Raw genomic sequence first — 26,980 nt, 5'->3', positions numbered from 1 at the left:
GGAGGAACTGAGCGGAATTGAATGGCGAAAAGGAAAATCAGTCAGGCTCGAGTCCTGCCTTCCGAGATTGGCGGGTAACCTAGCAACGCAGGTACAAACGAAGGTAACTGCGGGTAGAGAAACCTGGATCCCTCAGAGCAGGTGAGTGACTGGGGGGGGGGGGGGCGGGAAGGGCTGGGGATGAGGCGGAGATGTGGAATGGCCTCTAGCCTGCTATCCTTTGGCTCTCCGAGCAATCAGTAGCCCCCACCACGATCCTGCCCCCGCCCCAGGTCCCTGCTCTCCAGCCCCTGCCTGCAAGGACCACTGGACATCTTCGCTGTCCCTTCCTGTACTCTGTCCCTCCGCTTATCATATTCATGGTCACGACTTCTCATCCCTAAAAAGTGGAGTCAAGTGGAGTCACATCGTAGTTGACTAGTAATTTCAAGTCAAACACAGGCGTTGGGGGCAAGAGGGTAGTCTCTGAGTCCTCTACCGTTTCACCAAATGGCCGTATATTCCAGGGTAAGAAGGCAATGAAAGGCATCTCAGTTGAATGAGTGTTCAAATTAGTCATTTTGATTATGCCAATTTTTGCCTTTTGTGCCATCCCTGTCCTTAAAATGGGATTTCATTCATGTACTTAAGGCGTAGAGATTGTTGTAAGGATTAAATGAGGTTAGGCAATGAAGAGCTTGGCACGGAGCTGAAAAACATAGTAAGTGCTCAGTGAAAAGTAGCATTCTCCCCCCAAAAACACATCTGTCCTTGACTCTTCCTGCTTAAAATTGCTCCAACTGAACTCTCTCTTTTCATACCTTAAATATTCATATATTCAACAAGTATTTGCTGAGTGCCGACTACCGGGGGCTGGGGTGGAGCAATCAACCAAAGAAACTTCATTCCTCCCTTCCTGGAACTTGCCTGAATACTAATTCACAGATAAATGTAAAATTACACCTGCAGAGACTCACTTCCGGAATGATGGAGCGAGGAGGTCAGCAAACCCTCTCCTCGAAAAGCAGTGAGGGCAGCTGTGATGGCTGCATTTTCTAACCAATCAAATCAGGGACGCTTTCTGATTCCTTGGTCCCTCGGAAAGGTGTTCAAGAGGAAATGAGACTCATAACTAGGATAACCAGGCCAAGGACTGAAAGTGGTGGGAAAGTCAAGGGTGAGACGCCGTGAGTTCTGAGGTCACTGTTCCTGTCTTGTCTGAATATAAAAACGCTGTCAGCAGAAGGCAAGAATCTAGCCTACTGTCCCCTTTCCCAGATGTCAGCCGCCACTCTGAAAGCCTTTGATTGAAAGCAGCTGTCACAGAGGCTGCAGGGTCACAGCATCAACCTCCCCACCTCTGAGCTGAACCGGGCTGCCCAGGGCATCCCAGACAGAGCTCTGCCCCGGCTCTGAGCGGGGTGTCCCTCTGGAACACATACCAGGCATATGGGGTCCGACATAAATGCCAGTTTTGCCAGTTTCACTTGGTTTGCAGGGGGAAATTGGATGGAAGGCGTTAGTCCTCCTGGCCTGCTCAATTGCTAGGTGCCACCACACACTTTCTTTTTCCCTAGGAGAGAAGAGCTCAGGGCAATGAGGCGGATGTACCACCTGAGTCATGCCTGAACTTATTATACTACTTCCCTTTGAAGAGGGCTTTTAACTCACCAGAGGGCTTTCCCATATATCAAATCATCCCTCCTCCACCCAGCTCCTTTTGATGTGGCTAGGACAGGTGTATCACCAGATGCCAGAGAGATAAGGGACTTGCCCAGACTTATTCCCAGAGCCACTGACAGGGGTGAGTTATGCACCCAGGTCTCCTAACACCAGCTTGTGACACTGATCTTGACTCTGTAACTGATGGTGGCTTCATTTATTCATTGATTGATGAGAGAGAGAGAGAAACATCAATTTGTTGTTTCATTGATTGATGCGTTCATTGGTTGATTCTTGTAGGTGCCCTGACTGGGGATTGAATCTGCAGCCTTGGTATATCGGGCTGATACTCTAACCAACTGAGCTACCACCCGGCCAGGGCTGATGGTGGCTTTAGATGGCACAGATGTCAGCTTGTCCGAGCTGGGCCAGACTTGGACAGGCCTTCCTTTGAATCTGGGTGGAGCACTAGACGTGGGATGGGGAGGCTGTCAGAGCAAGGCCATTCTGATCTAGACCAGTAATTCTCTAGACCAGGGGAACCCCACCCCACACTCCCATCCCCGCAGGGACGTTTGGCAAGAAACTGATAGTGAGAGAAGGCTGCTACCAGCATTCAGGAGGTGGAGGTCGGGGACCCTGCCAAACATCCTACAATGCACAGGGCAGTCCCCACAACAAATTTGACCCAAAATGTCATTAGGGTGGCAGTTGAGAAACCCTGTTCTAGACTGGTATTTTCATGCAAGGCAAATGCTACACACACACACACACACACACACACATCTTTTCACTTCAGGTCCTAGTTAGTGGAACTGAAGACAAAAGTGACTACAAATCAGGATCGTTTGAAATACAGAGGGTCAGGATAAAGTATCTCTTTGAACTTAGCCCTCAAATACGAGCAGCAGGTTATATCCTACAACCAATCTAATGCCCCCAACATGAGGGCTTTCACACACAGGTTGTTTTTTTAACCACAAACCAAAGAAATACATTTATTTTCCTTCTCAACCCAGCAGACACATATTTAATTATAAATGAATACTCACTACATGCCATGCACTCGAATAGTTTCTATTCTCTTTCATTTATTTTTAACTGGCAAGTTGATTTCATTCACTAAAGGGGCACAACCCTCGGTTTAAAAAACATACTCCTTGCCCTGGCCCGTGTGGCTGAGTTGGTTAGCGCGTCAGCCCTTAATCGAAAGACTGCGGATTCGATTCCCCATTAGGGAGCCTACATGAGGCAACCAATTGATGTTTCTCTGCCACATCGATGTTTTTCTCTCTCCCTTACTTTCTCTCAAAGCAATGAAAAAACGTCCTCAGAGGAGGATAAAAAATAAACATAAAAAAGACACTGATTCAACATAATCTGTCAGCCAGGAAAAGCCAGTGGTTTGCGTTTTGTAAGGTGACGACTTAAATATTGTTTAAGTAGGGGAAATTTATTTTAGAAGAATTCTAAATTCATTACTAGGAAATTTTTTCTTCTCTCTACAACAACCAACATGTTACTACCCACAGTTGGCTGTAACTAGAAATAAACACTTCTAAAGGGACACGTTAACAAAAAGGGGAATTAAAAACTGACAAATTAATTTGTTAAGAAGGAGGAAACTGGTGAGTAGTTTAATGAATTTTTGTTCTCCGTCACTCATAGAAAAAACACGGATAGTCTAGAAACCAGAAAAATTAAAAACAGAAATAGTAAAAAGAAGTAAAAAGCGGTTCCATTTTGTCTCTTTATAAACCCTTGATACAAAAACATATACACTCTTTTAAGGGAAAGTACTATCTTCTAATTTAAGAAGTATCCAAATGTTAATATTAAATTCCATATTTTTGAGGTCATAATAAAAGTGATAAAAGCTAAACATTTTTTCATTTTTAATTATTTTATTGTTGTTCAAGTACAGTTGTCTGCATTTACCCCCCACCAATCCCCCCTACCCCAGCCATCCCCACCTCCCTCCCCTGATTCCACACCCCCCTTGGTTTTCTCCATGTGTCCTTCATAGTTGTTCCTAAAGCTAAACATTATTGAACCTGGACTTTATTTCCTGCTCACAGCAAGTCTAGCAGGTGTGGGTCCCTTGTCCCCATTTTGCAGAGGAGAAGCCGAAGCTTAGAGAGTTGGCTGACTGCCTAAAGCCACACTGTGAGGAAATGGGTGCAACCGAACAGCAAGTGGGGTCCTGCTGCCTGCCGCCACCCTCTAGGGAAAATTCCAGAAGCAGACAGTTTGGTGATACAGGAAAGGAGTCTTTATGCAGAAGCTTCACGGTTTTGGAATAACAGCTTCCCGCGTGCATTCCTCATTTAAGCCTATCAATTAAGGCTAAACTCTTTAACACCTGAGTTCTATCATTTCCCCCATTAGTTTTAATTATCTTATTTCTATAGGTAGAACAAAGTAAAACAATGTAAGATACAAAAGCTAGACAATTCCAGAAGAATGGCAGGCTTCTGCCTCAGAGGTCGTCCCCTCTAGAACTTCGGAAGAATAACCCTGCCACCCTCTGCCAGGCCCACCCAGCCCCAGGCTACACCCAAAGTTCCTTCCCATCCCAAATACCTTCTGTTGGGAGACACTGGCAGCTGCAGCACTGGGACGATCTCCCAGCCATCCTCGAGGAAGAAGCCAGAGTGAGAGTCAAGTACCAGCCCACCCAAGAGCCCAAGAACCCTTCTTTTATTTCAAATCTTCTGGCCCATAATCCCACGCGCTCTGGAGGCATTCAGCTTCTCAGCCAACCCCGCCCTAGGCTGTCTTCCATTGCCTCCGCAAACTCCTCCTCCTCCTCCCTCCTTCCCAGGGGTCTGATCGGATCTCTCTGTATCCTGGGGAGGCCCTGGGCTCCGACTCCAAGTTCGTCTGACACCAGAACCCAGAAAGTTAATCCTTGTGCAACAGGCTCATGTTTTTCTTTTCCACTTCAGAGATGGGGGCCCAGAAGGTCAAGTGAATTTGCTCAGGGCTAGAGCTGTGGCCGGTGGCGGGCAGAGAGAGAGGTTCATCGTAACCAGCATTTCAGAACTCTGTCCGCAGGAGCTCATTCCCTCCCAACCTCGGTCACTGCTCAGTGTCCTCTGTCTCCGAAGCCCTGGATGACACTGAACGTGACCACAGAGCCATCACAACAGATGAGGTCCCATCTGTTCATACCTCCAGTGCTCACCATTACTGCCCCAGGCTGGGAATCGTTTGGAAACCCAATATAACCCACAAAATACGGGTTCTCAAAAAGGACAAGAGAGGGTTGGGGAATAGTTCAAAAGCAGTGATAGCAAAGATACAACTAAACTCTGGAAATAAAACCAAATTGGTTTTAAATCTTTTATTTTAAAATTCCAAGCCCTGAGTACCGGGGTGGGAAAGAACTCATAGGCCACACCTTGGCCCACTATTAAAGTATGAGGCTACTTTCTGGTCCTAACTCAGGCCTCACCTGCTCTGTGAAATAACATTGCCCATTGTGCCAACACCTCTCAGTGAGAGAACGGGCCCATTGGGAGTTCTGGGTTTGCCATCGCTTCGTACTGAGCACCTACTGTGGGACAGATACTTGTGATAGCAGCCTTCACCCCGAATTTTCTGCCCCTTTCCAGCCCCTGCCTTCCTTGAAAGGCTCAGAGAAAGTGTGTCGAGCTCTTCTGAAGGCTAGATGTGTGGTTTGCAGGCCATGGGAGCTTCCTGAGGCCACATGGAAGATTCCTGCTGCTTCCGAGGCACAACTTCTGCCTGTTAACTCAATGTGAGCGTGTTTTGTTGAGTTTTGCACCTGTGTTCCTGAGATGTATCGGTCTGCACTCGTCCTTTCTCCTAATGTCTTTGTCTGTGTTGGTATTAGAGTAACACTAACCTCACAGGATCAGTTAGGAGATACACCTTCTGCGGCTGCTTTATAGAAGAAATTGTAGAGAATTGGTATAATGTCTTCCTTAAATATTTGGTAGACTTCACCAGTGAAATTATCTAGGCCTAGTGCTTTCTGTTTGGGGAGATTGTTAATTGTTTATTCAATTTTTTAATAGATACAGGCCCGCTCGAGTTATCTGTTTCTCCATGTGTGAGTTTTTGGTAGATCGTGCCCTTCAGGGAAATGGTCCGCTTCATCTAGATTATCAGTTTGTGCCATACGGTTGTTTACGACATTTTCTTATTAGCATTTTCACATTCATGGGATCAGTAGTTATGACCCTTCTTTCCTTCCCGACTGTTAGTAATTCCTTAGTATGTCTTTCACATCTCCCTACCACTTGCTACCCTTGCTTTTTGACTAGCAAGTATCTAATAGTATCTAGCTAGAATGGAATAATATGTAGACGGGATGTAGACGTTGTTATCTTCCGCTTCAGGAAAGTGATCCAGACTTTGCAGTTACAGAGGAGATACAAAGTTCCCTTTTTAATGAAAAGTACTTCAGAATGAAAGTATGTATACTTTAAGAAGTTAGGTTGGTAATAGCACGACGTGGTCTATAGATCTGACAGGAATCACAGAGGTGGCAGGCCGACGAGAGAGATTTGGGCAACACCAAACTAGAACTAACCCCCCCCCCCCCCGAAGGCCTCTCTCCTGGCCCCTGCAGTGTCGCGTCATGCTGCCCTGCGATCCCTGCGTTGTGACCAGTTACAAAGTGTGTCTTGGTAGTTAGTTGAGAATAAGTTCCAAAGTATATATGCACAATGGACTCAAAATATACAAATCAGTGAGAGATGATGCAAAGCTTCCCTGACCATCATTCAGTTGCTCTCACTCACTCGCGTTCTGAGAAGCTTTCTCGAGGAGAAAGGGATGGGGTGACAGCTCTGTTGTGGCAAACTGTGTCTGAGGCTGGGTGTCCCCATGGGAATGCTGTTGCAGTAGAAAGATCAAGTCGTGTGTGTGTGTGTGTGTGTGCACTCCCAGATGTAAAACAAATACAAACATTCGGATTTGCGGTTGTTGCGCCGACTGACTGCTGCAGGAACTGGATCTTCAACACGTCTGTCCTCTGAGCCCCTCGTCGGCCGGACTCATCCAAACGGGGCCCAACAAAGAGTCATTCCACCGAGTCCACCTCAGGAGTCGGTCTTGAAACCGGGAGACTGGACGGAACAGTGGTTACAGGGGCGGGCTCCTGGACGCACTGCCTGCGCTGAGATCCCAGCTCTGTCGCTTGCCAGCTCTGACCGAATGAGAACATCGGACCTCGCTCTACCTCCATTCTCTCATCTCCAAAGTGGAGGCGATGAAAGTGAGGTTTTTGTGAGGGATAAAGGAGTTAGTTCACGTAAAGAATTTAGAGTAGTGTTTGGCACATAGTATGTGCTCAAAAATTAGCTAATATTAAAATGACATTCCTGCCCTGGCTGGTGTGGCTCAGTGGGTTAAGTGCGGGCTGTGAACCGAAGGGTCACCGGTTCGATTCCCAGTCAGGGCACATGCCTGGGGTGGGGGCCACATGAGAGGCAGCCACACATTGATGTTTCTCTCCCTCTCTTACTCCCTCCCTTCCCTTCTCTCTAAAAATAAATAAAGTCTTTAAAAAATAAAATAAAATGACATTCCTTAAAGTGAGCTCCCTCCCCCCATAAGTCCACACACACACACTCCAGTTTCCGTAACACCCGCTGATGTCCCCATGCACCCAGGTTGCATTTGTAAGGCTAGATTTTCTTCCTCTTTTTTCTCCCAAGGGGAAAAAAATATAATTTACCTCAACCCTTTTTTTCCCCCTCTAAAATGTTCACAGAGCGAAAGTAATAAAATATCCAACCAGCCCACTTGAATGAAGACGAGGCATAATTTGCATGATAAAGATATATTTCCATTTATAAAGTTCATCAGCAGAATTAATGACAAATAAAGGGAAGATCCAATTAAAGTTCCCCAACCATTAACAACCTTGCTTCAACTCTCAGGGCAGGAATTTTCAAAGGAGAGGCTGGAGTTGGAAGTGATTTAAATATTAAGGTTGGTGGCGTTAAAGGGGACATGAAATGATCGTATTAGAATTCAAGGAAAAGAGATTTTCCAGTGATTTTCGTCATCAGAGTCAGACGCGTTTTCCCCCAGTCCGAGTCCCGTGGGCGTTTTCTTGTTCACCCAAATGAGCTGTCAGGAGCTGATGGGCGTCATCATAATCAAAGAAAACAAGTTTGCCCTTTAAAGCGTAAGAGGTAATTTGGCTGAAAGCAAATTGGAAACATTTCATATAACATTGCATTTCCAGCCGCCATCCCTGAAGAATTCGGGCGTTTTGATTTATGCCTGTGAGCTTCGGGGGACAATGGGGAGAAGCATTCATTAAACACTTTGGTCACATCCATCCTGTGGCCAGGGGGCAAAGATCCTTCATCCTCAGAGAGGATGGTCCATGGCTGTCCACGGAACGTTATTTTCGGGAAAAGCCTGAAAGGAGCTCGCGAGACTGAAGAAGAGCAGGAATAGGGTGGGAATGAAGGAGATGCCTGCTGGACCCAGTGCTCATCCCAGAGGCTTCTGATCTGGGATCCCTTCTGCCTGGCCAAGGAACGGAGCAGCCTCAGCACCTGATCTGCCTCCCTGTCTTCCTTGTTCTTAGCCACTTTAGGTGTTTCTTTGATTCCCTCTCCTACGCTGTGTTTACTGTTTGGTTTGGAGAACTGAAGATCTCTTTTGTGTCTTCAGAGATCACTTCCTTCTCCCTCGCATTTATATCTCCACCCCCACGGTCTCCCTGGAGCCCCCTTGATCTTGTGTTGTGAGTTGCCTAGACTATGATTGTCGGTTAGGGTTCTTTGATTGCGAGCACCGGAAGCTGACCTGGCTAAACAAGATAGGGATGGAAAAGCTGACGAACCAGGCCTCAGGGAGGACGGCAGCGGGGGAGGTTCTGGGGATCTCAGTATCAGGCTCTCCAGGGACCTGCCACTGGCATGCATCAGCTCTCACCATTTCCCACCCACATGTCCCTCTTCAGAAGTCCCAGCGGGGAGAGAGCAGGTCCCACCAAGACTGCATGCAGTGGGAGAGAGGACGAGGTTCTCAAAGGGGGACTGGGGTGCTATCACCCGACAAAGAGGAAATGGATTCTGGGAAGGCCAGGACGTCCTGTCCACGGTCTGCCCTAGCTTGAACTCCGTGGGTTTAAAAATGAGCTTTGTCCTTCCTTCCAAACTTCCTCTGCCAATTTTCCTAGTGACTGGTGCCCCAACATGCTCTCTGGGTCACCCGCACTCAAAACTTTCATTCAGCAAGTCCTGTTGATCCTTCCTTCTTTTGATTTTCATTGGCTTGAACTGTGTCTGTAGCCACCCTTCACTGTACAGGAGGCTGAAAAGGTGAGTGTGAACTGTTTCCAGCCTCTACAATATGGGCCAGCAGGAGGGAAGGGAGGAGCTTGGAATGAGGGAGGGTGCCTGCCAACAAGGGGCTTGGCATCGCGAGAACCTGTCTTGAGAACTCAACCAAGGCTGGAAGCCCAGGGAAGGCTTCCCTGAAGAAGTGGCTCTTGAACTGAGATCTAAGTACAAGGAATGAATTTGGCAAGAAAGAAAGAGAGGTACATTTCAGGAAAAAGACACAGGAGGTACAAAGGCCCTGAGGTGGAAGGTTTATAGTAGCTCAACTTATCCGCCTGCCCCCAGCCCTCTCCCTGTAAATCTTCCATGCAACAGGTCTAATTTTATCTTGTCACACTTTTCCTGCAATCTCCTACAAGATGAAGTCCCCACTCCGGTGTTGAATAGGCCATCATCTCGACCCATTCTGTGACTACAACTTATTCCCTTCCTCCTATACTCTGTTCACCCTTCACGTAAGCATGTTTTATATCCCAAACTAGGTTATAAACTCCGGGAGGCCAGGAACCATACCTTGCAGCTCTTTCATATCCCCAGGGGCTCAGTAAAGACCACAGCGGATGACTGTGGGGATGATCTTTATTGCAGGGTGCAGGAGCAGATGTAAGCAGACCGGTTAAGCAGCCCTTTAATCATCGAAGTGAGAGATTACAGGGCCCTTCCTGGCAGAGAACCTGCTGAGAAGGACGGACAAGGAGTGGGAGCTGTCAAGGAGAGAACACGGGTAGAGCTGAGTGGCAGATCAGATGTGGGGGTAAGGAAGAGTGAGGGGTGGCACTCAGGTGTCTGGCTTTTGCAACTAGGATGGATGACTGGTCATCAAGAGAAAGGATAAAGAAGGAGCAGGGTGAGGGAGGAGCAGACACATGGTGGGGACTGTCTTGGACACATTATACTAGGAGCCCAGCCCATCCTGGGCAGTCAGCGTTCATTAGATAGAGCCCAGCGGGGCCCAGAGACTCAGACTGGGAGATCGCTGAAGTCCTGGACTTGGGATTTCAGATTCCCCTGGGCTAATAATATTAGTTATTTTTTATTGAGCACTCACAATGTCCAGGCCCCGGGCCAGAAACTTCCCATTGAATGTGAAGATCCCTGTCTGAGGGCTGACGAAGCCCAAGCTTGGGGGGATTTTAGATAACCAGCCCAAGGACCCCCCACCAAGGGTCTTAACCCAAGTGGGGCTGCCGCAGAGAGAGTTCTCTCAGCCATCATGCCACGTAGGCAGTGTAAGGTATTGGTTTCGGATGGCCCCATAGGCTGAAGCAGCCTTTTAGAAAGGCTTTTTATTTTGTCAGTTGTAGCTTTACAGAAAAGTTGCAGGGTACAGAATGCCTGTATGCCCTTCATTCAGCTCCCCCTACTGTTAACGTCTTACATAACCACGGTATGTTTGTCCAAACTAAGAAATTAACATTGATACAATGCTATTGACTCAACCATCCACCTGATCTGGATTTCACCTTCCAGAGGATGCAATGTAAACATTGTATTTCAAAGGCATTGTTCATCCCACTCTGATTTTTAAAATCCATACGTAGCCCCGTAGCCCCGGCTGGTGTGGCTCAGTGGATTAAGTGCGAACTGAAAGGTCTCTGACTCGATTTGCAGTCAGGGCACATGCCTGGGTTGCAGGCCAGGTCCTCAGCTGGGGGCGAGCAAAATACCAGTGCAAGAGTGCCGTGCTGGCTCCAGCCCTGTTCTCTCTGCCCCCGTTCTGCTCTGCAGCAGGCTGCATTGCCCAGGCCCCCTGTCAGTTGGTTCCTCACAGGCTTTCACCAATGCGAGGCCCTAGTGTTAGGTTGGAGGGTATGAAGGAGGGAGAAACTGGAGTATTTCTCCCCTCTTTGCATTGGCTGTGTTTCTGGCAGTGGCCACAGGAAATGGCTGTTGTTCCAGCTTCTCTTTGCTGACCTTGATCCGAAGCTCACCACCTCCTCCTCTCCAGGTGGCTTCCTGCCACTAACAATTGCTGGGGCACGGGTGAGAAGATTGGGGGCGGGGTGCGCTTCACCTTGCCTTGGTTGGCCTGTCAACTCTTCCATCACCTATATTTAAATACTTAGAATGATGTCAGCATTCCTGGTGGGTCCCCGCCTGACACATGTGCCCAAGACCCACCTCTACACTTGGCCGTCCTACCCTTGTAGCCCTGACACAAAGCTCCAAACTGCTTTCAGGGAGAAGTTCTGTATAAACCTGTCAAGCGCCTAAGATAAACCCCCAATGTCAAGTTTATGGTTGCTGGGGCCAAACCAGCCATACTGAGGTCTGCCCAGCTCTACTAACTGCTCACTCCTTCCTTTTTCAGAATACCTAGGGACACTGTAAGCAGGAGACCCATCTAGTCTACCACAGTCTCAATCTTCCAGGGCAGACAAAGACAGAGAAGGCTGCTCATAAAATGGCTTTAGACCTCCTCGCCATGGGCGCTCTCTACCAAGGCCCTGACATCGACAGAATAAGGCTGATGGCAGAGCCGTCCAAAAAGCCAGCGTCCCCTCTAAAGGCCTTGATCCCCTCTAAGACCAAACTCACCACGATCGAGACCAAGAGGATCATGTCCGTGCTGGATGAGACCATCCACAAGGTGCAGTTGGTGACCCTCCTGTCCTATGTGACATCCAGTGACGAAGATCTGGAGGGCATGCTGGGAAAGGACATTGCGAAGGCCATGAGGGAGCACCAGGACCTCTGCCAGGCCCTCCTGGACAAGGTCAGTTACCTGCAGGATGAAGAGCGGCGGGCGCAGGAGGAAGAAGAGTTTGAGGATGAAGCGTGGTTCAGAGACCACCTCCTCTCCCTAGAGCAGCAGAAATCCCACCTCCCACCACTGATGCAGCAGATCAAAGAATCCACCAAGAACATCCTGAGGCTCTTGCTCAGTAACCCGCAGGCTGCCAGGCTCTTGCAGATGCAGACACTGGGCAGGAGCGCAGGAGCCCAGAGCTTTATTGATAGCCTGGTCGAACTGCGGGGTTTCCTGTTTGAGAAGCTGCTCACTAGTCCCATGGAAGCTAAAGACAAGGCTCAGTTCATACAGGATGTCACCAAACAGAACAAAAGGAACCAGGAAGCCATTGATGCTCTCAAGAGCGAATTGGCGGCGAGAACGAAGGACAGGAATACAGAGGTATCGTTTGCAGGGCTGGTCAATTTACGGAAGGAGCCCAAAGCTTTTGGCAGTTGGGTTTTCCCCCAGTGATTTAAGTAGAGGTTTTCATTCATTTATTCCACCAATATGGTTTTGAGTTCCTACTAGGTGCCAGGTCTTATAAATAAACCCACGTGGTCCCAGCTTCATGGAGTTCACAGCGAGGAAGGTAGTTCTCAAAGAGCTGATTTAATTACTGTTTTGAGACATGCAGTGAAGGGTAAGTATAAGGCACTATAAGGGAGAGTTACAGGAGCAGTGATCTCAGACCAAAAGGGTCAAGGAAGGTGAAACCAAGACAGGAAGGATGAGAGGGAGTGAGGCAGGCAGGTGAGAGAGGGAAGAAGCTTCCAGGCCGGGCAGGCACGCTTTTTCTACAAAGGGCTGGAGAGTAGAGAGTTTAGGCTTTGGAGGCCGGGCAGCCTCAGATGCAACAGCTGAACTCAACTCTGCCATTGCAAAAGCAGCCAGGAGCAATGTTTCCATAAAGCTCCATTTACAGATGCAGGGGTCCAGCCGGATTTGGCCTGTGGGCCTTTGTTTGCAGGACCCTGCCCAAGGCGGAGGGCCCTGTGTGTACCTAGGTCCTGAGGTGGGAACAGGCCTGGCTGGGTCAGGAACCTAAAAAGTGCCAGCGAGCCAAAGGGAAGGGGCAAAGATGGGCCTAGAGAGATGAGCGGGGGGAGGGGGGACAGGTCATACAGGGCTTGAGACCTAATCAAGGGATGTGGTCTTTGTCCTCAGGGCAAGGGGCAGGTGGGAGGCGTGGAAGCTCTAGGAAAATTTGTAAGAAGGAAAAAGAGCGCAACCTCATAATAACCATTTCAGGACACATATTAGGTACAGTTGACCTGTGAACAACCCAGCTCTGGACTGCACAGGGCCCACGTATGCGTGGATTTTCTTCCGTAAATACTGAGTGTATTTTCTCTTCCTTAGGATTTTCCGAGTAGCATTGTCTTTTCTCTAGCTTGCTTCATTGTAAGAGTAGGTAATACATGTAACATACAAAATCTGTATTAACTGACTATGTTATTGGTAGGCTTCTGGTTGATAGTAGGCTATTAGAACTAAGTTTTGGGGGGACTCAAAACTTATATGTGAATTTTCGAGCAAAGGATCAACACCCCTAACTCCTGTGTTGTTCAGGGGTCAACTGTATTATGCTTTACATATATCTTCTCACTAAAAGCCTTCCCAAGGCTCTGCCAGGCTGCGTATAAGGATAGGTCGCGCTGCTAAAACAGAGAGACCCAAACAATGGTGGCTTAGTCAAAATGGAAATATATTTCCGTCTAAGAGCCGGCATGGAAGCCCTGCTTTGTAACATCGTCAGGTCCAGGCTCCTTGCACCTGGCTTCTCTGCCGTCCCCCACGGGACTTCTAACTGTGGACCTAAAGGCTGCTCCAGCTTTCCCCCATCATGTGGCCACCGGCCCAGCCTGCAGGAAGGAGGGAAGAGCAGGAGGGTGCTGCCCTCTAGGGAAGCAACCTGGAAATAGCATACAGAACTGTTCTTAGCCACTCCCAGAAGCAAGAGATGCTGGGAGGGGTGGTCTGTAGCTGGGGCCAGGTTTTCAGCGGAACATTCTGCTGCACAGCCTTTCCGGGGAGAGCAGATCCTGGGGGGCAGCCAGCCAGCGCTGCCACAGGCACTTTTATGTCCATCCCCGTGAGAAATGAGCGATCAAGGCCCTGTGCAGCAGGGTGCCACCCCTCGCCCCCGTGTACTAGCTCCGGTATTGCCCTTCCTCGTGTTACCACTGGTTTTGTTCTCCAGGGCATTCATCAGAGTTCGTTGATAAACATTGGTATGGTTCTTTGACCATTTGATTTGGGTCTGGCTCCCCCACAAGAGCACAGGGACCTTGTCCCTTTTGGCCTTCTGTTGTGTCCTCAGTGAGCCAGGCACAAAAGGAAGGGCACAGTAACTATTTGGTAAATGCAGAGGTGGCAGGCTCCTGGGCGCTCAGGCAGGGGAGGCCACTTGTAGGTTGGAGGGGTGTCACCTGGGGACAGGGAGAGGGCCCCAAGCGGCCTTGCTGGTCCCATTCGGGTGGTGGAGCCAGCTTGGGGCTTCCCAGTTAGACAGACCTGGGGTCAAGTTCCATGTTTGCTAGGCGTGCAAATTGCATCAGGTCCCTGGGCCTGGGCGTAAAATGAGGGGCCGACCCCAGTCAGGCATGTCATGGAGCCCACCCGGAAAGCCAACGACACTGCCTGCTCTAGGAGCCTGCCCCCGGGAAGGGAGCCTTGCCCCAGGATAAGCTTGCCCAACAGGTGCCCCTTCCCTCCCTGCTCCCTGTTGTGGGATGTGAGCCCAGACCCCCCGGAGCCTCACTGCCAGTCTGCCCTAGCCCCTGAGTCAGCCACAGCCCCGGGGGGTTCAGAGCGAGACTCCAGGTGATCAGCTTCTTGGGTGTATGCACAAAACAGCCCTGCCCTCCTCCCTCATTCCTATTTTTGAACCAACCGAGGGCAGGGGACAAGCCAGGCCCTCGAGGAAGAGCAGGTGGCAGTCCTGCACCTTAGTGCATCAAGCTGTGTCTCTGCACACAGAGCACCGCAGGCAGGAAGGTCGCTGCTGTCCCCAGCCTCTCCTGTGGCCTCACCCTGCATTCCTATGCTCTTCACTCATGCTGGGGAATAGAGGGTGGGGACCAAGATCCCAGGCCCCGGATCACAGACAGACCCGGCTTCTGTGATGCTGGCTGAGATGCACCATCCTAGACAGATGACTTGACCCCCTTCAGCCTCAGTTTCCTCACCTGGACTCAGGCGCTCCCTGTGCCCATCGGGGTTGTGGTGGGACCGGCAAGGTGATGACGCAGTGACGGCCATCCTCTCCCTGTGGTGACCCATGGTCACGTAGGCATTAACGGAGCCTCTCTTCCTGACCCAGGTGGAGAAGGAGAGCTCCATGGTCCAAGATCTGAAACACCAGCTGCAGCAGGTGCTCAAGGTCTCGGAGAACAGCCTCCATCGCACCAAGCGGGAGGCGGAGAAGCAGCAGAAGGTGGACTTCCGGGCCTCACAGGCCAGGGTGGCCAAGATCCAGCAGGAGATCCTGCAGCTGCGGTCCCAGTTCCACAATCTGGTCATGGAGAACCGGGAGGCAGAGCAGGCGCTGCGGAAGGTGCCCTGGGAGGGGACAACAGAGTCACTGGGGAGGGGACAGGGAGGAGGGAGGTCCAGCGTGTAGGGCAGGGCTGCCCCAGCCACCCAGGAAGCCTAGGGTGGAGCCAGTGTCCCTTGGGAGGCAGGAGGGTGCAGCACACGGGCCCAGGGGCAGAGGGACAGGGGTCCTGTGCTGCCGCCCACCTGCTCTGTGATCTCGGGCAAGTCCCCTAACTCCACCCAGCCTTGCAGGGGCGATGAAACCCACCTTGGCGGGAACCGGGCAAAGGAACTGAAGGAAACAGGAGCCTCAGGCCAGTTCACTCCCTCCGAGCCTCTGTTTTCACATCTTTAAGATGAAAGTGATCAAACGGGTCTTAACGGTTACTATAGGAACCTCAGGAGTCATCAGGCAGAGGGCCGGCGCAGGGAAGGTGCTCAGTAAGCACCATTTCTCCGCGTGCCTTCTCCATCATCCGGCCAAGAGCCAGGCCCCCGGGGCACCCTCGGTCCCTTTCCTCATGAAGGGCCCCTTTCTAACACTGGTTCCCAGTTCCGTCAGCGTCACGACTCTTTCGAGCATCTGACGGAAGCCAGGGGCCTCTCCCCCATAAAAAATCACAGCGCATATACACACAGGTGGACAATCCTGGGGGGGCCCCTGGCTCCCCGAAGCCAGCCCACCCATGGTGCCCAAGCTAAGAACCCTTGCTCTGTAGGATTAGGAAGCTGGTTTATTATTATTTTTAAAGTAAGGTGAAATTCACATAGCACAGAATGAACAATAGCATAAAGTGAACAATTCAGGAGCACTTGGCACATTCACTGTTGTACAGCCCCCTCCTCTGTCTGGCTCCCAAACACTTTAATAAAATAATAACCTCAAAATAAAAGCTCTCACCCATTAAGCGGTTTCTCCCCACTCCCCCCACCCTCCAGCCCCTGACAACCACTAATCTGCTTTCTGTCTCTATGGATTATTAGCCTGTTCTGGACATTTCATACAAAAGGAATCACACACTACGTGGCCTTTTCTGTCTGGCTTCTCTCACTCAGCATCATGTTTTCAAGTCTCATCCACATTGAAACTTGTATTGGAATTTCATTCCTTTTAAAGGCCGAATAACCATGAACATTCCATAGTTCAGGCAAGAGCTGATCTTTTAAAAGCAAAATTAGATCACGTCCCTCCACTGCATCTAAACCCACCCAAAGGCTGCCCTTCCCTCTGTGTCATAGCTTCCCCTCGGCCTCCCCACTGGGACCGTGCTCCTGCTCAGCCCCTTCGTTCCAGCCACACCGGCTCCAGTTCTCTTCTTTAAACACCACCAGCCTGTTCCCACCACCGGGCCTTTGCATCTGCTGCTCCCTCTGCTTAGAACACACTGGAGCCAGACTGCTGGCTTCAAATCCAGCTCTGCCACTCATCAGCTCTGTGACCTTGTGACCTTGAGAGCTTGAGAACGTGCTTTGGCAGGCCGACCCACAGTGTCCTCATCTGTGAAATGGAGGGGAGCCTCCCTGGTGTGGATTGGTAGGCGAGGCACGCAAAGCACCCACCACAGGGCAGGCTGATGTGGAGAGTGCTCGGTGTTGTTTATTGTTAATACTAGTCCATCAAACAATGACCAATTGGAGTTTTTTAAAAAAATTTTTTAGAAGAAGTATAAAGTGGAGACGGAAATCGAGAACTGGATCCAGAAATACGATACGGAGATGGGTGAAAAGCAGGTATTGTCGCTGCACAAGTCTCTTTCAAGGTATTTCCCAAGATCCTCTAGGAATGGGGGGATGGGAGGAGAGGCCCCAGGATGGTCCAAGGTCTCAGCCAAGTTCTGGGCCTCCCCAGAGAGGCCTTGAAACATGGGCCTGCAGCAGGCCCTTCCCTGCCCCTTCCTTAGACTCAAGGGTTTGTCTAGCCTGGGCAGCAAGGGGAGAGGTAGGAGAGGAAGGATCCAGAAGCTGAGTCACTGAGAAGAGCTTGACAGTGGGCCCGAGGACCGTGGCTCCCTCTAGTGTCCACACCCCACACTCTGTGCCTTCCTTGCTCAGCTCCTGCTGGCACCAGGGCCAGGGCTCACCCCCCGCTGGACTCAGATGAGCATGCCTCCCCTTCTTCACTCAGGAAGGTTCTTCCGAGTGCCTGAGGTGTGCCAGGTGCTGGGGCACAGCAGTGAGGAAAGCACCCTCATCAATCGGAGGTTCTACTCTAGTGACGCTTACCAGCCGTGTGACCTTGAGCAAGGGGCTTTACCTTTCTGAGCCCTTTCCTGCACATGATCTGTACAGGCAGCTGTACCCATGCTGGGGCCACGGTCGGGCTTCCGTGAGGCAGCAAGGTCTGTGCCCGGTGCAGGTCTGGCCCGGAGGAAGTGCTCAGGGCACGGTAGCCTACGATAAGGGGTGCCCTTACCAAACCCTCCCCCCAACTCTGCAACCCCCTCCGTGGCCCACAGCCTGGGCTTTGGGGCCAGGAAAGGAAGCGTGGTGAGCCCTGGAGGGGACGCCAGTCTCTTCATGGGCCCAAGTCAGGCGTGCTGCTCCAGGAAGGGCACATCGGGGGCTGGTGTCTGAGCATGCACACTCCGGGGAGGGGACACTTCGAAGGCTGTGCTCTCGTTTCTCTGGTCCCAGTGACGGGGGTGCCTGCCTGGTCAACTCTGTGTCCTCTGAATGGGCTTTGCTTCTGGTGGATGCTTGGCAAGCGTTAGTGGAAGGGAGGCTGCAGTTAGACCTAAGGAAGAACCGTGGGCCTTGGTCACAGGAGAAAGTTCGACTCACTGCACCTTTGTGAATCAGACAGCTTCAGTGGCAGCATTTTTTATGTCCTCACGTGTGCCTGGCACAGCATCCAGTCACTGTGACCATCCTGTCATTTAATCCTGGAAAGAGCTCCCACCCCCACCATCCTGGGTTTGGAACAGTCCCCATGTCTCAGAGGAAAAATGAAGGCCTGAAAGGGAAGCCTGTCCAGGCGTGGCTGAGCTGGGGTTGGCGTTCCCTCTGGCCTACCCACAAGCTGTGTTTTCTCCCCATTCCCAGAATTATTTCAGTTGGCTCCCACCTCAAGCTAGGGTGGATCTCATCACTTCTCCCACTCTCATCTGGGCCTTGGGAGCAGAAAGGCTTAGTGCAGGTGGCACTGCGGGGGTGGAAGCCCCTTTGGGAAGGGTGGGAGTGCATGCAGAGGAGGCAGCAGGCAGGCCCGATGCCTGGTGACCCCACCCTGACCCTCCCCAGGAAGAGTATGAGGAGCTGGACCTCATCCACAAGGAGGAGAAGGCCCAGCTGGACGAGCTGAAGCAGAGGCACGACGTGCTGGTGGAAGAGTTCGCCCAGATCCGGGAGGAGCGGGAGATCAACTCCAAGAAGAGGATGGAGGATGAGCAGGAGCTGATGCGCATGGTGCGGGCTGCCACGCTCATCCAGGCCGTGTGGAAGGGCTACCTGGTCCGCTCCATGCTCAAGTCCAAGAAGAAGAAGCGTGGCAAAGGCAAAGCGAAGGGCAAGGAGAAGGCCAAGGGCGAGAAGGCCAAGGGCAAGAAGGCAGCCAAGGGCAAAAAATGAGTCCTCCTCCCCAGTCCTGCCCTGACCCATGTCCTCTCCGCGCCCACCTCCCAGACAGTAGGCCAGGAAGCCCCTGGGACGGGGAGACCCTGTGCTCATGGTCTGAACAGTTCTTCAAAATTGAAAACCACTTTAAACCACACCCTATAAATAAACCTCATTTTACCCAGGGCCGTTGGCTCTGTGCACATCCACAAAGTGCCATTCCGGTGAGGGGGCCTGCCGGCCGGGTGGGTCAGCCTGTAGCCATTCCCTCCTTCAGCCTCCATGGAGAGCCAGACCCTGGGCTGTGGTCCCCTTCGTGTCCGACTGGAAGCTGCCACGGCCACGATGGACACACCACCCACCAGGACCACTCACGGGGGGGTGTGGGACAGGCAGAGCATGCCAGGAGGAACAGGGCTTCAGGCTGTCCTCAGCCCCTGCCCTGGGATGGTCCATTTGCCCACAACTTCTCCCCCATCCAGCTCTGTGAAAACTCAGGGGTCCCAGGATCAGAAACCAGCAGCCTTATATCGGCTTCATTTGGTGCCCAGGTAGTCGAATAATGTAGCTTTTTAAAATTCATTGTTGGCATTGACAAAAATCAGGGGCCATCCACAGAAATCCAGCTTCCTGCTTTCTCTGGAAACACCTCATTCAGACACGCCAGGGTTACAGGTCGAGAGCTGAGCTGTAGCACCCATTACATGGCAGAGATGGTAGGTTGCCCCAGTCCCCACCGTGCCCAATTGTCCTCACAGACACCAAGACCTCAAGTCAGTGGCCCCTTACCATCAAACTCCAGCTGTTGCCTCTCTTTCAGTCTAGCCAGGAGAGAAGAGGTATTTCTGGCCCATGTCTATTAACATGGGAGGGGGTAAAGGCAAATGAAAGCGGAGAGGAAGGTAACTAATCCTTTATGAAAATTCTAGGAAGTGTAAACATCCTACATATTTAAAATGCGAGGTGTTTGTGCTGAGAGCAGCCAACTCGCTGCCCTCACACCCCGTGTGCCCTGTGTAGGGGTCTGCGTGCGCCTCCCTGGCCTGGGCCACTGTCGGTCCCTGCCAGACTGCTACCCAACCCCAAAGTGTCTGCCCTTCCCTTCCAGTGATGGGGCTTCCAGTGGGCTTCTGGAACCCTGTGATCCCTGGAGGGGCATCAGGAGAAAATGGGGACGAGGTGAAGCCCAGCGCCCGGGATGCTGGGATTCTGTGTGCAACTCCATCTGAGCAAAGGGTTTGCTGTCGTTTGCAAGCAACCCAACCCAGGTGGTGCAGGTGACAAGCAGGGAAGCAGAAAAGGCACGCCCCAGCCCCTTTGGCCTTGATTCTGAGTGCTCTCCAGGTGCGTGTGCAACTTTCTGGTCTGGGGCCCCTCCACTTGGTGAAGTCCTAGTCACTGTGTTTTGTTTTTGAAAAGGGGGGCAATGTATGAAACTCGAGCCCCCATTCTGAGCTCAGGAAGAACCGGCAGACCCACTCTTTAGTGGTGTTAGCAGAAACCGATGGGAGGAGCAGCCCAGGGCTGCCTGAGGCCTGGCCTCTGTTCTAGAATTTCAGTCACCCACTCACTGCTGTCAAGGTTTCTGCTGCTTGTTACGTTACCTAACGTTGTTATTTCAATCAACTCAGGGGGTGACTTCCAGTCAAAATGGCGGCGTAGGCTGACCTGGCTTGCCTCCTCACACAACCACATCAAAATCACAACCAAAATAGAAAACCACCATCACTCAGAACTGTCAGAAATCGAGTTGAATGGAAGTCTGACAACTAGGGAATTAAAGAAACCACATCCATCCAGGCTAGCAGGAGGCGTGGAGACATGGAATGGGCTGGTTCCACATCCGCGTGTGGGGGAGAAAATTTGGGAGGGATATCTCGGGAGTGAGGAGTCCCAACCAAGGTAAAGGGACTCCTTTACCTTTAACCTCATGAAAAGTAGGGACCTACAGCCAAGGTCGCTCTACCCAGCAAAAATAACATCTAGAATCAAAAGGGAGATAAGGAGCTTCCCAGAAAAGAGAAACTAAAGGAGTTCATCATCACCATGCCAATATTATAGGAAATGTTAAAGGGACTTATTGAAGAAAAAGATCAAAACTTTGAACAATAAAATGGCAATAAATACATATCTGTCAACAATTGAATCTAAGAAACAAACGAAGCAAACAAGAACAGACACAGAATCATGGATACACAGAGCATTCTGATGGTTGCCAGATGGGAGGGGTGTCAGGGAATGGGTGAAGAGGGGAGGGGGTTAAGAAGTACAAATAGGTAGTTACAGAATATCCGCAGGCATGTAAAGTATAGTATAGGAAATGGAGAAGCCAAAGAACTTATACATATGACCCACGGACATGAACAATGGTGGGGGAACTGCCTGAGGGAAGGGGAGGTGCTGGGCGGAAAGGAGGCACAGTAGAAAAAGTTGGGGCAACTGTAATAGCATAATCGATAAAACATAATTAAAAAAACAAACAAAAAATAAACACGAAGGGCTCTTTTGGAAGAACAGAATAAATGAGTTTCATATTTCCCAAAATAAATAATAAAAAATAAAATAAATCAACTCAGGCCTAACACTGGCCTTTCCACTATGAAAAAGAGATTGGTAAAAGCCACGGTTTTGATGAGCTACTGGCATTTAATACATGACAATAAATACATGATCACTGAAATAAAAAGTCGGCCCACGTCCCACCCAGATCCTGGTGTCCTGCTGCGGCCCACACACTGGGCCCGGGAGAACTCCCAAGGCCTCCAGACCCTGCTGGAAACTCATCCTGAGCAGGAGGTTTGGCTTGAAGGGGGGAAGGAACGCTCCAGGTTGGTGACCACACTCATACTCAGTGGCAAGACAAAGTATGGGGGCGGGAGGGGGAGGACCCTCCCTGGGGGCATCCTTGGGTTGGCACTGATACGGCATGTGGCTATGACAGGCCTAGCACAGGCATTGCAAACAGTGGCCCTCACAGCCACACGGGGGTGGGGGGAAGCAGGGAGCCACTAGAGGTTGTCAGGATAGGGCGAAACCCAGACCACTCTCGTTGAGTCTGCCTCCACGAGAGCGTCTCCAAAGCCTGCAGGTCTCCCCGGAAGTCCCCTACCTGTGCCATCCTTGGAAACTGTGGTCCTTGCCACGACCCCACCAGGGTAAACCTGATGGAAGGACCCAAAACTCATTTCCAAGGGGGCTTTGGTTTCTGGGTGGCCCCAGCTCGCCGGGGGGTAGCTGGCACTGAAACACTGCCTGAATGAGCCCTGGGAGTCACCAGGGGGCTCCGGAAGGTCACCCCCAGTGGGGAAGGCCTGGGATCCCCAGGCCCGTTTGTGTGGGGGCCACTGGTGGGCGGGCGGCCAGTGGTGGGGACAGTCAGGTGGGTGAGGGAGTGGGAGCGCGCCCGCCTCACTGGGCGGGGAGAATCTAGCGCATCCCTGGACAACTGCCGGGAGTCTGCCCCTGCCCTGGGCTCTGTCTCTGAGGGACCAGCCGGGTGAATGGCGCGCACAGGGGTCTCCCTGGGGTGGGGCGAGTGGCCTCTAGGGGTTGCCGGGGGTGTCCAGAAGAGGGAATGGAGTTTGGCGGCATCCCCCTTTGCCATCCAGGGGGTCTCCAAGCTGGTGCCCTCGGGTCGGGAGCCAAATAGTGACTCATCACAGTAAGACGGAGTGTGGCTGATCAGTCTGGCAAAGGGAAGAGAAACACAGTGAGCCCATGGAGAACAAACCCTACAACCTTAACCCCCGCCTACCCACCCCACCCAGCACCTGAGGGCTGCCTGTGGATCCCAGATATCCCCGTCCCCCAGCCTGGCACCCACAGTGAGGCCACAGCCCTCTCATGTACCACTAGCCCCCATCTCTGCTATTTTGCCCCTGCCAATCATCCAGTCCCCCCATGCCCTGGCATGTGCTCCAGGCCTGGTCATTTGCATATTTCACCCTCCTGGCCACATGACCCATTCTGTCCAATGAGAGTCCACCTAGGACCTTTGCTAAACTACTAGACAAGAGATGTTTTTCTGTCGCCCGGTCTTGAAAAGCTGGCAGATGTTAAGGACAAAGCAGCTAGTGGCTGTCTCCCCTGGAATGAGCGGGGGAAGCTGCTCTAAGACGAGGACAGAATCCCAGTGATAGTCTGACACCCTGTTATATAAAGCCCAAATTCCTTTTTCTGCTGAAACCAGTTTGGGGTAAGTTTTCTATCACTTACAACCAAGAGTCCTAATTAATATAATGTTAGTTTTTATAACCGTCATTTTTTCCTACTAACCTCCTCTTTTCCTTTGTCCTAGAGGCCTCGTCAGTGGAACCCTTTGCAGTTCCATAGTCCTTCCGACTGGAAATTTTTGAGTATTTACTGATGGCTTTTCCAACACACTCGCTGGACTCAGCATGCCACACACATCATCTCATATTTCTCACAACGTCCACAGGAGGGCGATAGTCACAATCCCATTTGCAGACAAGAAACCAAGGTACAGGGAGGGTAAAGCCCCACAGCAAGAAGGACGGAAGGGACAAGATTCAAATCCAGCCTGGCTCCAGGACTCCAGTGCTCCATCAGGAAATCAGACACACATACACGCCTTCCAGGCCTCTCCTCAGCACTTATTATTATTTTTTAATTACTCCCACAAGTATTCACGGCATACCCGTGAGGTCCACGGTTTCCAGCCAGGACTGAAAGTGCTCAAATTCCCAAACTTCAAGTCTTTGGAAAGTCAACCTTTTGCCACTTAACTTCTCCAACCATGTCTCGCTGGATGGAGCACACCTGCCTAGCGCCACAGCCTTTCCTCGGTAACACCTCTACCTCCCGTGCACCTTCTCACGCGACACCCTCTACTTGTCAGCACCCAGCAGAAGACCCCATCCTCCAGGAGAGCATGGCGTTCACTGTAACCTCCCTTGTCATGGGCCCCATACTTCTGTTAATGCAGCCCCACATTTACATGAGTGTTTTCAGCCACGCTGTAGGTGTCAGTGCTGCTAATGTCAAGGTGACCCTTGTCAGGCAGTGGCCCACAGACCTTGTCAGGCACATCACCCTCAGCCTGACACCATAGCACCAAGTCCTGCTTTTATCTCGTTGAACTTTATCTCCTTAAATAGGGATCATTCCCTTTTCTGGACTCAAGTATGTCTCTCCTGGCTCAGCGTGGATTGTAAATATGAGTGGCTGGTTGTTAGGGACTGAACTGTGGCCTCCCAAAATGCATGGCGAATTTCAAGGAGGTAATTAAGGTTTGATGAGGTCATGGGGGTGGGCCTGTCTTTAAGAAGAGACACCAGGAGTTCACACACTCACAGACAAAGGGCCACAAGAGGACACAGTGTAAATAAAGGCGGCCATCTGCAAGCCAAGGAGAGGCTTTGGGAGGAACCAACCCTGCTGGCACCTTGATCTTGGACTTCAAGTTTCCGGAACTGTGAGAAAATAAATTTCTGTTGTTAAGCCCCTCAGTCTCTGGGATTTTGTTATGGCAGCCGTAATCGATTACAACATGTCTCCTGTGTCTTGGTCCAAACCACTGATAAAGAAAGAAGGAGCCCTGGGCCCACCCCTAGGTACCTCCTTCCAGGCTGATACTAATCTGGAATAATCCAAAAAATCTAAATCTAATCTACTTACTTTATAACCATTAGCAGGAGCTTCTGTTTTTCTAACTTATTCATGAAAATGCAGCAAGAACCATTTTCAAAATGACTTGCTGAAATCGGCAACCACCACACCTGTCATTTTGTGAATCAATTACACTATCAATCTCATGCAAATTGCTCTGTAATCTTGGGCCAATCCTGACCTCTCTGGGCCCCAGAAGCCAGTCTGGGACATTCCAGGATGGGTATTCCACCATCACAGCCGTCAAGTGCCAGGTTACCACACCAAGCACAGTACACACCTGACCTCATTTAATCCTCTCCATAATCCCACCAAATCCCATTTTCCACTCAAGGAAACTGCTGCTCAGATAGGTCAAGGTGCTTGCCCAAGGTCACACACCATGTGATCGGCAGGGCTCTAGCAGGAACCTAGGTGGCTATCCTGGTGCAGAAGGGCATATATCCATGCTGTTACCTGTATTTGTTCTTCTTCCTTGGTGTGAAGGTCGGGGTACTGCCCCTGGAGGAGGTGGTCTCACAGTTCCCCGAAGCCCGTGAAGCCTCTTTGCCCATTCCTTTAGTTCTGTTGGCCTTTTCCACCCAGGGTGGGTCAAAGTCTGGTGGTGTGGGCCGGGTGCCCGAAGGGCTGCCAAACAAAGTCTCATCCACGTATGAGGCCCTGGCCTTGACCTGAGAGCCGCCCCGGCAGCGGCGCTGATGGTGAAGGGTCTGCATCCCACTGATGGCCAGCTCCACCGGGGTCTTCATGCTGCCCGTGGTCCCAGGTGACAGCAGGCATGCTCTGCCCACCAGGCCCTGCCTCCAGGGCTCCCTGTGAAAAGGGGGTCAGGGTGCCATCCCTCTGTCATTGGCAGTGCCACCACAGAGAGATTGGTAGTCTCTTCTGTCTCCATCCCAAGGGCAAAAGGGTCAGGTTCTCCCTCAAGCAGTTCTTCTCAAAGGGGAACTGCCAAACTCTGGGGATGTTTCAGAAATGTGTTCAACAATTTTTTTTAGTTGTAACAGTGATGGGGAGAGGGGTGCTAAGGGAAATATTTAATGAACATGCATTCTTAGCACACTGTGTATGCTATATAAATACTGATAGAATGTTAGGGGCTGAAGCAGAGATGGGGCTTGTGTCCCTTTTGGCAACAATCACAAAAAAAAACTGGTTGGGGAAAGGCAGAGAAGGTCTCTACATCCTGTGTATATTTATGGGACAGGAAATAATCAGTTTCAATCTCATGCCTACCTCGTATGAAGAGCTTTAGAAACATTGTCTCATTTAATCCTTCCATCAGACCTGTGAATGAGCTTTACGTCCATTCTAGAGATGACAAAACTGAGGCTTCAAAAGGTGACGTCACATATGTAAGTTACAGCTATAAAGCTAGAACAAAGGAAGAGGAATTTGAACCTGATAGGAGTCCAAAGCTTGTGCACTTTACCATTCTACGATAGGGGATCACACCCCCCCCAAATGCCCCACATGCCCCGATCCCCAAATCAATTTCCGGGCTGATGTCCAAGGACCCTGCATTCTTGAGTTATTTCCTACCTGAGCATCTTGGCTTCCAGACGTCGGTCGGCTGGCTGTGACCCTCCATGCTGCCCCCACCAGGTCTGGACTCTTCTCCGAGGGTGCTCGGGCACCCGCGGCGCGCGGTGCATCCGTGATCCCAGTTTATCTCGGGTACGGAATCCCGGAGCCCAGAATCCGTGGCTGCTGAGGCCGCCCTGGGCCCCAGTCCGGGGCACCTCGCGGACAGACTCACCCGGGACAACCGGGCCCTAGCGACGTGTGCTCCGCGCGCCCATCAAACAGCAACCAGCCAGCGTCGGGGAGGGGCGGCGCGGCGCGGCCGGAACAATTCGGGCCAGGGGGAGGGCGCCAGTTCCAGACGCCTCCAGAGTTCCCTAAAGCCTAGGAGAGGGGCCTCTCCCACAAATCAGAGGAGTGTGTCTAGTCACTCCACGCCTCCTGGGGCTGCAGAAGGGCAGGAAGATCAGTCGGGGCCGCGATGACGCGTCTCCTTCCCCCCTCCGCCCGGCCGCGCAGTGGTACGTCCTCGTGGACTCCGCCCCTTCCCGTTTTCCGGCGCCTGGGTCCGCATGGCAGTCGGAACGCACCCGGCGGCCAGACCGCGGTCAGGACCTGCCATGGCCCAGCGGAAGAAAAAGAAAGGGCTTAAGAGGCGCCGGGGCGCGGCCTCCCAGGCCCTCAGCAGCGACTCGGAGGACGGCGAGTTTGAGATCCAGGCGGAAGATGACACCCGGGCTCAGAAGGTAGGAGCGTGGCGCTCGCACACACTTTGGCGCCTGAGCCCCTGCTCCGTGCGGCCCCCTGCGGCCTCAGTTTCCTCAGCTGGGGAGTGGGCACTACCGAAGGTGGGGAGAGGTCAGCTGGCAGGGGTTGGGGGCACGATCGCCGGTCTGGGCACGTCTCTCGGGGCCTATCTTGCCCAGGGTCTTGATGGCCCGAGCCAGTGAGTTCCAGAGCCTGGGGCCTGCGGGTCTTCCTGGCCGGCTTTTGGTTGAGCGCTCCTCATTGGCTACCTTGTACTCAG

At 51.5% G+C, this 26,980-nt stretch overlaps 2 protein-coding genes across 6 annotated transcripts; one reads left to right on the top strand and one right to left on the bottom strand.

Moving 5' to 3' along the window:
- Window positions 1–25: 25 nt before the first annotated feature.
- On the top strand, window positions 26–24,873 carry IQCD (IQ motif containing D). 5 transcript variants are annotated; one of them, XM_053917919.1, is made up of 5 exons: window positions 26–141; window positions 11,290–12,111; window positions 15,035–15,268; window positions 16,909–16,980; window positions 23,099–24,873. In XM_053917919.1, the coding sequence occupies exons 2-5, from the start codon at window positions 11,383–11,385 to the stop codon at window positions 23,165–23,167; spliced, it is 1,104 nt and encodes a 367-aa protein (XP_053773894.1). In that variant the 5' UTR covers window positions 26–141; window positions 11,290–11,382; the 3' UTR covers window positions 23,168–24,873. The 5 variants fall into 5 exon arrangements, with proteins under 5 accessions (XP_053773894.1, XP_053773891.1, XP_053773890.1 ...); XM_053917916.1 differs by having other exon boundaries at window positions 16,909–17,009; window positions 23,101–24,873; XM_053917915.2 differs by lacking the exon at window positions 23,099–24,873 and adding an exon at window positions 18,490–20,930.
- On the bottom strand, window positions 21,126–26,407 carry RITA1 (RBPJ interacting and tubulin associated 1). The gene is made up of 4 exons (XM_024566930.4): window positions 25,972–26,407; window positions 25,666–25,803; window positions 24,886–25,242; window positions 21,126–22,487 (listed from the first exon to the last, which is right to left on the bottom strand). Exons 3-4 carry the CDS (start codon window positions 25,176–25,178, stop codon window positions 21,983–21,985), a joined length of 798 nt encoding a protein of 265 aa, XP_024422698.2. The 5' UTR covers window positions 25,179–25,242; window positions 25,666–25,803; window positions 25,972–26,407; the 3' UTR covers window positions 21,126–21,982.
- Between the last annotated feature and the right edge of the window lie 573 nt (window positions 26,408–26,980).

The sequence above is a fragment of the Desmodus rotundus genome, unplaced genomic scaffold, assembly GCF_022682495.2.
Source record: "Desmodus rotundus isolate HL8 unplaced genomic scaffold, HLdesRot8A.1 manual_scaffold_468, whole genome shotgun sequence".
Taxonomy (NCBI): domain Eukaryota; kingdom Metazoa; phylum Chordata; class Mammalia; order Chiroptera; family Phyllostomidae; genus Desmodus; species Desmodus rotundus.
The sequence above is the reverse complement of the archived record's forward strand: the minus strand, read 5'-3'. Positions and strand labels throughout refer to the sequence as shown.

Excerpts from the sequence above, each read along its gene's own strand:
- IQCD (XM_053917915.2), top strand. The coding sequence starts at position 11,383 with ATGGCTTTAGACCTCCTCGCCATGGGCGCTCTCTACCAAGGCCCTGAC. Across the intron at positions 15,269-16,908 it reads CAGAGCAGGCGCTGCGGAAG|AAGAAGTATAAAGTGGAGAC; the intron begins GTGCCCTGGGAG and ends AAAATTTTTTAG. Across the intron at positions 16,981-18,489 it reads CGGAGATGGGTGAAAAGCAG|GAAGAGTATGAGGAGCTGGA; the intron begins GTATTGTCGCTG and ends GACCCTCCCCAG.
- RITA1 (XM_024566930.4), bottom strand. The coding sequence starts at position 25,178 with ATGAAGACCCCGGTGGAGCTGGCCATCAGTGGGATGCAGACCCTTCAC. Across the intron at positions 22,488-24,885 it reads AGGAAGAAGAACAAATACAG|ACTGATCAGCCACACTCCGT; the intron begins GTAACAGCATGG and ends TCCCTTTGCCAG.